Source organism: Nicotiana tabacum, chromosome 19, assembly GCF_000715075.1.
Source record: "Nicotiana tabacum cultivar K326 chromosome 19, ASM71507v2, whole genome shotgun sequence".
Lineage (NCBI taxonomy): Eukaryota > Viridiplantae > Streptophyta > Magnoliopsida > Solanales > Solanaceae > Nicotiana > Nicotiana tabacum.
In genome coordinates, this window is record NC_134098.1 from 73,201,445 (window position 1) to 73,212,937 (window position 11,493).

General features: G+C 33.9%; 1 protein-coding gene across 2 annotated transcripts; it reads right to left on the reverse strand.

Annotated features, from left to right (window-relative positions):
- Nucleotides 1-3,378: 3,378 nt before the first annotated feature.
- LOC107832568 (polyamine oxidase 1) lies at nucleotides 3,379-10,097 on the reverse strand. Of its 2 annotated transcripts, NM_001326282.2 has the most exon segments (10): nucleotides 3,385-3,924; nucleotides 4,016-4,097; nucleotides 4,429-4,683; nucleotides 5,873-6,022; nucleotides 7,636-7,779; nucleotides 8,801-8,955; nucleotides 9,086-9,147; nucleotides 9,259-9,381; nucleotides 9,587-9,836; nucleotides 9,945-10,072. In NM_001326282.2, coding segments are annotated over 10 exon segments (1,488 nt in total). In that variant the 5' UTR covers nucleotides 9,997-10,072; the 3' UTR covers nucleotides 3,385-3,709.
- Between the last annotated feature and the right edge of the window lie 1,396 nt (nucleotides 10,098-11,493).

Consider the following 11,493-nt stretch of genomic DNA (forward strand, 5'->3'; position numbering starts at 1 on the left):
ATTTCTTTCTATTTTTCATTCATTGTTGGGCGATTTCAGAGCTCTTTGTGAGGAGTTTCAACTATCAACTTGGAGGTAAGTTAATTCTACACTCTTTGAGTTAAATACATAGATTATAATTAGATTATAACTAGTAAATCATAGAAATCAAAGAGTTAGATGAAAAACCTAGATTTTTATAAAAATGAGATTTTGACCATGAAAATAGTTATGGAATTGGGTAGAAATTGTATATTCAAGTTCTTGAGATTATGGGTAACGTTTTCATCCAAAAATTTTGAGAATCCGAGTACGTGGGCCCGGGGTGAATTTTAGGAATTTTACCATTTTGGATAGGGTAATTTATTTAATAGATGAATTTCGAATTTATTGAACATATATTAATTATTTTATATAACTTTTGGATAGTTTCGGATTTTTCGGCATCGAATCGAGAATTTTACGTGACGCAATAATTGAAAAGTGGACTTTGAGACGAGGTAAGTCTCTTGTCTAATCTTGTGAGGGAAAAATTACTCCATAGGGATTAAATTGAATAATTATTGCTAATTGCGGGGGCTACGTACGCACGAGGTGAAGAGAGTCTGTGCATAGCTACTATTAATGCTAAAGTCCCGGTAGTTTAGGACTCAAAGCATGAATTACTTGTGTAAATTGTATTCTTTGATTAATTAATATTAATTGATATATATGAATATATTGTGAATTGTTAGATAAAGATATTAAAGGATGAAAATCTCATAAGCTTGATTTTTTGTTGAAATTAATTAATTGTTAAAAAAATTATTCTCCTCCCGAATTTATCTCATAATAAATATACTCTCCTTCCGGAGGTACATAAGAAAATGTCCTCCTTTCTTGTGGAGCGGGCCGAACGCCTCGTCAGGATAGATGCATCTATGGATCGCGCCGCACGTCCCTCGGCAGTGTACACGACACTCTGGATCGGGTCGTACGTCCTCGGCAGAAATCGTGCTTAATATTAATAATTACATGATACTTTAATAATTTATTTCAGCTTGCGAAGCTAATTGATAAATTGGAAAGTCCCTAGAATTTAATGAATTATTATTCTTGCTTGTTAAGGAATTAATTGTTATTCCTGTAAATGATATTTAATTGATAAATTAAAATTTTATTGAAATTAAATTGCAGCTTGTAAAGCTATTTGATAAATTGGAAGTTTTATTGAAATTGCATGATTTAAATAAATAAATTGGAAAATTGTTGCATTTGAAGGATTTTTATTATTTCTGCTAATTGAATAAAATTATTTTTAACTCTGTGAACCATGCTGATTTGAATAATTACAATTTATTCCAATTATTATTATTGACCCATAGTGAGTGTCAAAGTCGGCTATCTCGTCTCTACCACTTCGAGATTAGGTTTGATACTTACTGGGTACACGTTGTTTTCGTACTCATACTGTACTTGCTGCACGTTTTATTGTGCAGGTACATATATGTATAGCGGCCTTGTGGGCGCAGAGGTGTGGTTAATAATTATGGGGACATAGGTGAGTTGGATTATATATTACAATCCACAGCTAACAGAGTCTCCTTCAGAGTTATTATATTTTCCTGTCTAATTTGTATTCTGGAGAGATGTTGTATTTTATTTTTAATTCCCTAGTAAATGCTCATGTACTTGTGACACCGGATTTTGGGAATGGTTGTGAATTGTTTAGAAATTAGTTGCTAAAAATATTTATCATTTACTCTATGAGTTTTATCTTTACAAGTTCATTGAAGAAATTTTTATTTCAAAAATACTAAAATGGGTAATTAAGTTAATTGATTATGGTTGGCTTGCCTGACAGTGGTGTCCGACGCCATCACGGCCTTTAATTGGATTTTGGGTCGTGACAAGGTATGTCTCGTGTGCTTGCAATAAAGCCAGATTCTCTCTATAAAGTCCATGTGTTTTCTTACAAGTGAATATTTTCTCACTCGTACCCTTGTGTCTCTTTCTATTTATAGGAAACATATACCTAGAATACCCTAATAGTACAGGTACAGAGAATATCCACTAGAATATTCTTCTCTAATGTCTTATCCTAAAACTAGATATTATTCACTCTATTTACGGTGAGTGTTCGAACTCGACCCTAATCTTCGATCTTGATCTTGCCGACTCTTCGACCTTGGTCTTCAATAGCTTCATCGGCACGTGACAGTCCTTTGGTCTTTACCGAAGTTGCACAGACGACACGTGACAGTCCGTGAATGCCTCTTTAATATTAACATGGTTTGATCATATCAAAGGTAATTTTGGACCCCTACACTTGTATCTAAAGAAAAGATATTAAGATAGCACTTTCTTTAGTATTTGTAAAGTTGATAGATCTATCGTGGAAGCCATTGGCCATCCTAGTTTATCTAACAGGCGTAGGAAGACTCAACATGACCCTTCAATGGAATTATTAAATAACAACAACAATATAACCAGTGTAATCCCACGTTATGAGATCAGGATGGACTAAGAGGCTGTTTCCGAAAGACCTTTTGCTCAAGAAAAATAATTTTCTGGTCATATCGGAAATACTAAAGATAAGAACATTAACAATAAAATAACAAAGTATTAATAAAACCAATCAAGGGGAACAACAGATGTTACTGGACACCAAGAATAAGAAAATACTGAAACGATAATACTAGTATTGGTACGGAAAACAAAAAACAAATAACCGAAATAAATGTAGCAGATACGAAGTCCTAAACTCGATGACCTACTAATCCTCTACTCTAATCTTCGACCTTCATATCTTCCTATCTAGGGTCATATCCTCGGTAAGCTAGAGACATACCATGTTCTGTCTAATCAGTTCTCCCAATAACGTAAGATATTTTTTCAAATATTGCTTGTTAAAAAATCAGCAATAAAATATGCCATATATATAGTAATACTAGAAGGTGAGGCATAAGAGACACTAAAAGTTATAAATACACTATTTGCCTGTTAATTGAAGCAAGCCTCCTTAAAAATAAATTCAGATACTTCGAGAGGAAATTGACTTGTATTGAAAATGACATTTGTATTTTCCCCATTTGAGTAAAATATTTCTCTTAGAGGAAAAAATACAATTGTAGGAGTCAGAAACTCTTGAAGTAACTGCAACATGTTACTATATACAAGAAGTAACTGCAACATGTTACTATACTCTTGAAGAAAAGTTGCGATCAGAGTAAGTAATTGAAGTGCTAAATATAGAAGAGCAGCTGAAAGTTGAAACTAGAATTATGTGAATCAGGATCATGTTATAGTAAGAATGAAATCACAACTTTCAGCATCTCAATCTACAATATCAAAAGTTATATATATACTGATAAAACTAAGTTCCAAATAAGAAATAATCGATGAACTGAAGAAACGCGATTGAAAATCAACTGAACATAGTTATCTTTTGTATTGAATATCATTAGAACTGCATTTGTCACCCATGATACCTTTCTATGATTTTACTTCTAATAACAAATGTATGTATCTGCAATGAATTTCCTGGAGACTATCTAATATCCTTTTTAAGGAGAGGAATTGCATATGTGCAAACTTGGCAAGTTCCTTTGCTCCTTTAGTGCTTTCTCTCCATCACATTGTTAATGGAAAGGCCATGTACTGTTTTGTTGCCCGAGTCCAGCAAACTGAGTTTATCGGAGCTTGGATAGCAAGATCTGTCAGAGTAAGTTTTATCCAGAGGTTCATTTAGTCATAAGATAGCCTCTGGAAGTCCCAATTTGCTGTTACTAAGGAAGAGTTGTCGCGGAATATCACATTTGTGGAGGCTTGAGACGGTCTCAGCTTGTGTCAATGTCAAAGATCCGGTTAATGCTAGCAATGGTTCTAACAGAAAAGCTTGACTCTCATTCTTCCTTCCATCATCCTTTCTCATTTCTTCAAGTAATGCATTTGTGGTGTCTATACCTGCTCAAATTAGTCACGACAAGATAGGTAAGAAGCCATGTTTTTGTCCAATAGTTCATTGCCAAATGATTTTTTTAGAGTTGAACTAAACCTGAAAGGTAACCTCCATGAACATAGCCACTAAATTTTTCACTTGTGTGCTCGCCTGTGAAAAATATCCGCCCCACTGGTTCCTGACAACAGAAAGAATGTCATTGAAACACCAGCATAAAAGAAGTGGTTTATCAAACTTTAGTTTTTCCCATAACACTGGCGAGTTGGCTGTCTTTTCTACGTAGTACTCTCTGCATATTAGAATTGGTCGTCTTTGTACGTGGTAGTAGTCTCTGAATAATAATGGCTAGACTGGTGAGGACAGTGCTTTTGTAAGTAATCTTAACAAAAATCTCACAATGAGACAATTTCTCTATGACACAAATGTCATTTACTCCAACTATGTATATATATTTAGATTGGACACTGTAAATTACTGTTGCAAACTGAGAAAAGAAGAAGATCGCTAACCTTAATATCATGGACGAGTTGATGATTTACATATATGGGGTAATTACTGTAGCTGCCACGCTGAAACCGATTATTCCACCAACGTGGGACTAAAATGTCGGTGGCATCGGGAATGTCAGGCCCAAACATGTTTCTTAGCACTTGCATTGCTTCTCTTAATGTTTCTTGATCGGATTGAGATTCCACTCGTTTCGACTCACCATTTGTCAAGGTTACCACCAGAATATTGGAGCCCGGGTAAGCATTCTCCATGTGCTGATGACATCAAAACAGATCAACACCCAGCTATAGGATCAGTTTCTCAGCACATAATGATGACTCGGAGATGCATTACAGTGAATGAGTAAGTCATCCATATAATAAAGCTAGTTGAAAAATGTACAACTGAAAAAATAGAAGCCTTAAGTTGATTCAAGCGTGCTGCTGTATTCTCTCAATGCGATGTCATAAGATGTATAATTTGTTGGTCAAGTTATATTGGCAGCTCCAAGAGGAGGGTTGTAGCATGACACACATAAAAAAGGGAGCATTTTTATGTTGTGTGTATGTGTACAGAAGCCAAAATTCTGCTCAGATGAGTGTACAATTGTATAACCAAGAAAAATTCTTTAGGTGCAAAATCAATAGATGGGCATGGATCGAGCACTACAGTAATGTTCACATAAGGAAGTGGTAATCAGGAACAATATAGTGCAACAGAAGGAAGGACTTCATCGTTAAACTCATCAAGAACCTATGAGATTAGTAACAGGAATAAATATAAACTCCAGGATATCAAGAACATAGCCTAGCGTACTCTGCTAATCAGGGGAAAAAAAGGTAACTGATTCTAATCCTACAGATAGACACATTTATATAATTTGAGCTACCCCATAAATAGCCAAGTAGTAGCGCAACCCAAAATTATTTGATGTTAATAAAGAGTACCTAATCTCGGCCACATCATCACAAGTAACGACAAAATTGTATATTATCTTAGTTAAAGCACAGTTCTGATCATCAGTTTCCTGCATTAATCCATTCATTAGACAGATAAATTACGGCTGTCACACTTTGGTTTTGTTTTATTAGGAAATACGCATAGAATGAGCTTGACTTCCAGTTCCAGATTCCTAATGGTGATTATATATATGGAAATAATAGATTAAACTTGGAGCAAAGTCAATGTACTATTGAGCCCCTAATAATACTACTTTAAGGCAATCATTTTGTAGCAAAGAACAGTCAGCATCTTTGTATAAAATTATATTTCTCTTTGAATAGAGAAAAGAACTCCCCTTGTTAGACTTATCCCTGAATGTGACAGGACTTGCAAAAAAACCAAGATGAGGAAATAGTCCAGATGCAACTAATAAACCAAAAGAATGCAGTAATGTGTACTAGAATTAGAGATATGGCAACATGTATTATAAAGACAAAAGATTTGACAATAAATTGTGCAAACCTGCCAAAAAGTATAGTAGCCTCTTCGCTCGTGGGCGTAGATGAAGAACTCCTTCTCAGGTTCACAAGGCCAAAACTTGTAAGGAAATTTGAGAAAGATCTTTGTATAAACCATCACATCCAAGTTTCGGATAGCTTCCATCTTCCATCTCTATTTCAGTTAATAGAGATCAGAGCTTTTTTTTTTTTAAAAACAGAAGAAAAGTACGGTACTAAAGGTGAAGCTGATATCAGGTGTATGCGAAACGGCCGTAAAAGAAGATAAATAATTAACCTTTTACATTATTAATAATTAGAGCACACAAGAAATAAATAGTTTAACTAGCACAAGAGAGATTTCTATTCAATAGACAGATAAAGTTACTCCAAGTACAGCTAACCAACCTGTTTTTTTCACTATCAATTAAATATATCCTTGATTTAGACACTGACAGCTAATTATGAAATTTCGCTACACTTTGCTTGTACAGTGTATCAATTAACCTTATTAAATCAATCAAAATAAAAGATACAGCAGCCAATCACCTCAAAAGCTACAAATTATTTATTTTTATTAGCTACAAAATTATGCTAATAGCCATTTCTAATAACTGATGATAAGCAACTGCACTATCTGGAATTCTTTAATATATTGGTAGGTTTACTCCAATAAATTAAAATAAAGTAGCTGAGTGTTGAAAATAGTTTAGGAGATAAATAGTACTTCTTTATAAGACTGCTCTTGTTTATCAAATTAAAAGAAATTTAGATAGCACACAAGTCATTAATCCTATTGTAGTAAATCAAGTATTCAAACCACTCCTAATTAAATAACTACGCGTTTCAGATGCTCACTTGCAAATTAATTTAAGCTCTCCTTTCTTAGATGCTAATTTGCAGATCCATTGAAGTTGTTCTTAAATCAATATAACATTCATATGCAGAAGATAAGGTTGTACTGTCTGCATCCAAGACATAAACTACCAAATGTAGAAAACTGTCCAATTTAACTTTTTAGCATTGAAACCACGTCAAGGCCAACAAGAAAACAAGCTGTATATCAACTGCACATTCCAGTCCAGTAGTCTATACTTGGCATATAACCAGTGGAGACCATTTCAATAACCAAGTCCAGAAATTAATGTGGGTAGCTCAATGTCTAGAAATGCTGACCTCTTCAACAATGTTGGTATTTAATATCCCATAGGGTCAGAATCCACATACATCTCAATAATTTGCAGGTAACCAACTTTAGGTAGTCTAACCGGAAACTGGGGACCCATGTTGTATCCTAGACATAGCCTCAAGCTATAACATTATTGGACTGTAATAAGTGTGATGCACTTTTTGTGAACATCAAAGGCTCAAGATCTCAACAATCCATCCATGTGCAGGTGAAGCAAATATCTCTCATTCTTACATGTTGTAATCTTAGGCATTAAATTATTAGGTGGCAAGTATAGAGGTAGATCTTGAAGGGAGCCTTGGAAATAATGGTAAAGTTGTTTCCGTGTGAACTCTAGGTCACTAGTTCGAATCGTAGAATCGCGAGTAGGCTACCTACATTACATATCTTTGGGGTATGGTCCTTCCCCGACGTGCTGCCCTTTTTATATAGAGGTAGGTCTAGATACAAATTTGATGAGTTATAACCTTTTAAGGTTCTTGCACTAAATTATTATATTTTTCGTTTTAGTAATTTTTCTCACTGACCATAAATATATAAACAGGTCAAAAATACTGGATTGGATTGAATTTGTCAACAAAATGAAAGAGGAGACGTACAGGTAAAGGGGGTGTGAAGGAAATGAGGTCGCTTTGGAGAACACCAATGCTAACAGACAAAATCACGTAATTGGCTTCGTAAAGGGAACCATCTTCTGTTGACACCAATACGCCGTTTCTCGAGTGCTGCACTTCCCGAACAACCTGCCCCATTTCCGTAAATTGTGAATTCTAAATTATTACTACACCAAATATATCATAAATGTAGCAGCATTTATTCAGATGTACGTATTTCAAAATCAACACAAACAACACAGTGGCCTAGGCACCCCTATAAAAGAGACAAAAAACCAATCCCCTTCATAAGAATCTGTACAAAGTCAAACTACACTGATTATTTTGAATCAAGTTTTCTATAGCAAGTGTAGGGGATGGAGGTGAACTGTTGAAGGATCGTAGCCTCTTTGCTGTATTTAGTGGATCTTTGGACCCACATTTGATTGCATTATACTCTATAAAAGTGGCTTTAGCCTCTAAATTTTGTTAATTTCAAGAAAAATTAAAATGATAATGTGTTTAATGAAAAAGTTCTCTCTTTTATGGTACCCATTATAATTATAATGATTAGGAACAAGTCTTTGTCATTTTAGCTCTCTCATCATATCAAATCAATCCACACAAAAGAGAAAACTTCAATTTGTATAAATCGAAAATCACTTTCTTAGGTTCTTTCGTTTTCCTTTTACTTGGCTTTTCCCTACCTTTTAGTTCCCTTTTTCATTTTCGGTTTTATAGCTAGTCAAGGAAAAACTTCCAATACCAAACTGCCCCGAGTTACTTTTAAGAAGTGATGAATCTTTAAATTATTACAACTTGCTTTTTACTTTAAATTTAAATAGGAAAGTAAAGCACAATTTAGGAAGATTTTTCAATTAAAAAGATACTAATATAAATAGTCCTTGGAATTGGAAAACGTCCTTTTCTGCAGACTCTTGGTGGGTCAATCAATCTTAACAGAACAAAAATAAAGAAAGATAAATTACTCCATGCATAAAAAAACAAATCTTTAAAACCTTATCAGTTTATCACCTTCTGTTCATCAACTTTGCCTACTATTTCTACAGTAGTAGTTGTAATTTGGCCCATCACGAAACAAAAAACATATAGGAGTATATAGTAAATATTTATATGTCCTCTACCAATAACAGAGAAATATAAATTTTACCGTGTTGAGCTCGAGACGGCTGTCCGTAATTTTACCCTCAGAGGTAAAAAGAAAGTTTTCTGCCATTTTATAAAGCAAATGCTCATACCCTCTTTCATCAGCAACTAGAAATTCTCTTTCTCCAAAATCCACATATGTTGATATTGGCTCAACCTCTGTAAAATTCAAAGCAATAATTTCACATTTTTCAATCCTAGAATTCATGAAAAAAGAATCACTTTACTGTTCAAATACATTAAGGAAAAACAGGGTAAAAAATGATATAATGAACATTGAAAAATTGACCTGCCATTTCAAAATCATGGAGAATGAAGTCAATCGCCAGCTCTATTGGTGTTTTTGGAGTACTGCAACAAAATCAAGAATGACAATAAAATATTATTGCGAAAATTTTGTCCCAAAAAAAAGAAAGAAAAACAAAACCGAAAACAGAGTATCTTGAAAGTAGTAAATCATACGACGTCGTTTCAGCAAAAGATTCATGGTTATTGTTTCCTTCTTGGCTTCTGAGTTTCTGAATTGCCGAGTCCACCGCTTTCTTATACGAGTCTGCCGCTATTCCACTCGGAAATATCTTCCCACTGTAATTTGTAATGCAACAAAACCAAAAATTAAACAAAATCAATATCAATAAAATCAATTAAAAAAAACGCAAAACCATCACTATCACCCCAAGAACATCATCATTAACTACACTACTACACACATAATATAAACTTATACTTCAAATAAATTCAATTTAAACATTTTACAGTTAAAATAAAATATATTTTTACCATTACGAACCTGGGATCATAGATATTGTAACGGGCATTACTGTAATCAGAGAAGCAAGTACGGAGATTAGACTGAAGGGCAAGTTCCCATACAGGATTAGACTGTTTACCACCGACGCCGGCGATCCAACCGGCGCCGAGTTCCACCGTAACTCCGCCGAATTCCTCCTTCCTTATCCTGCCACCTATCTTATCAGACGCTTCCAATATCATCACATCATCCACCCCATTCTCCGATAACACCTTCGCCGCCGTTAAACCTACAGAAATCAACAAATATTATTGTTCACATCGCACTTTGTATTTCTCCCCGTGAATGCAGAAACATGGTAATAAATTTGAAGAAAGAGATCCAGAATTTGAATTACCTGAGATGCCGGCTCCGACTATGACGACAGAGCAGCGACGGGGAGTTGCCATAAAAGAGGCCGAGGGGAGGTGGGGTGGGGTTGGAGGTGTGGGGGAGAAGCAGAGAGTTAAAGGAGTCTTGAATGAGTATATAAGAGAGTCTGTAATAGGAGAAGAAATAGCGGGAGTCGGTTTTTATAGTTGGTTTCAACCGCATATTGGGGGAAACACCACTCTCTCTTTCCTTTATTTACTGTTATTATTATCACTAAGGATTAATGTAAGTGTGTATAATTATCTATTAAGGAATGAGAGTTTTTCTTTTTTACTTTCTATTTGGTGCTCGGGTAATCTTACTTAAACTAATTCTATATGTATGTGTTATTTTTCATCACCACAAATATTCATTTAAGAGTTGGACATATGAAAAAAAATTATTCAGTTTTTTTATCAGTCTTTAAAATTTAATTTCAATTCACTTTATTAATCACTAGACTATAATACTAATAAAATCTTATGTCGGGTAATCGGGTCAGTTTGTACATACTATTTTTTTTATTAGCACATGTACTTTAATTGCTTAATTTATTTATCAAGACATGGTCATATGAGAAGAAATTATCTTATATTTTTGTCGCCTCTATAATTTAAATCTGAAACTTTATTATTTTTAATTTACTTTTGACAGCTAGGCTATACCTATACGTGCTAATCGAATTTTATTTTAACTGTAATGATAATTTGTTAAGGTGACGTTTTGTCGTGAATTGAGTCTCATATATGACTTTCACTCATTGTCGTTTAAATCAAGAATCTTACTTTAACTTGGTGAGTATTAGGATCAGAATTTGTCGTGGACTGAGTTTCATATTTTTCCCTAACATCATTTGAAATCAAGAATTTTCTTATAACTTGATGAGTATAAAGGTGAGACTTTTTGTGAATTGCGACACGTGCTTTTCACTCATCGTCATCCGTAATAAAAAAGATTAACGTTTTAGAAAAATGTATTTAGATGTTTAAAATATAGACAAAAAATAAAACAAGGCACAATTTTTCGCATCTTAAAATCATTAAGAAACAATTGAAAAGTCTTAGGTAATCATCTGTATTTCTAACTATGTAAGTAGGGTGAAAACCATTTTCCCTTCCTACTTTAAAGTACAACATTTTGCCTTCTAGCTCAAACAGTTCTGCCCTTAAATTACCATTCCCTTCTTTGTGTGACAAATAATCTAATACTCTAATTCCTTTTCTCAACTTAAATGCTTTACCTGTATTTAAATAAAAATATCGATCGCTTATTACAAATTATGAATATACAGGACAATTCATTGTTGTTTAAGTATATTTTGTCTTTAGACTATCAATCTAAGTATTTCTCTGTGTTTTCGTATTGTGATATTTTTCCATTTTAATCTATTCATTGGATCCACCTATATACTATCTCAGATTATGTTTATGGAGAAAGGGATGAGAATAAATAGTAATCAAAGTATATTAACTAATAACTTTTTGAACTTAAAAGAATTACAACTGATAGAATAAGAAGTAAAAGATAAAATTATT

Bases quoted from the DNA above. Each gene is read 5' to 3' on its own strand.
- LOC107832568 (XM_016660430.2), bottom strand. From the start codon at position 9,996: ATGGCAACTCCCCGTCGCTGCTCTGTCGTCATAGTCGGAGCCGGCATC. The intron at 9,837-9,944 runs GTAATTCAAATT...TGATTTCTGTAG, and splicing joins AGTCGGAGCCGGCATCTCAG to GTTTAACGGCGGCGAAGGTG. The intron at 8,956-9,085 runs GTCAATTTTTCA...TGAATTTTACAG, and splicing joins CCATGATTTTGAAATGGCAG to AGGTTGAGCCAATATCAACA.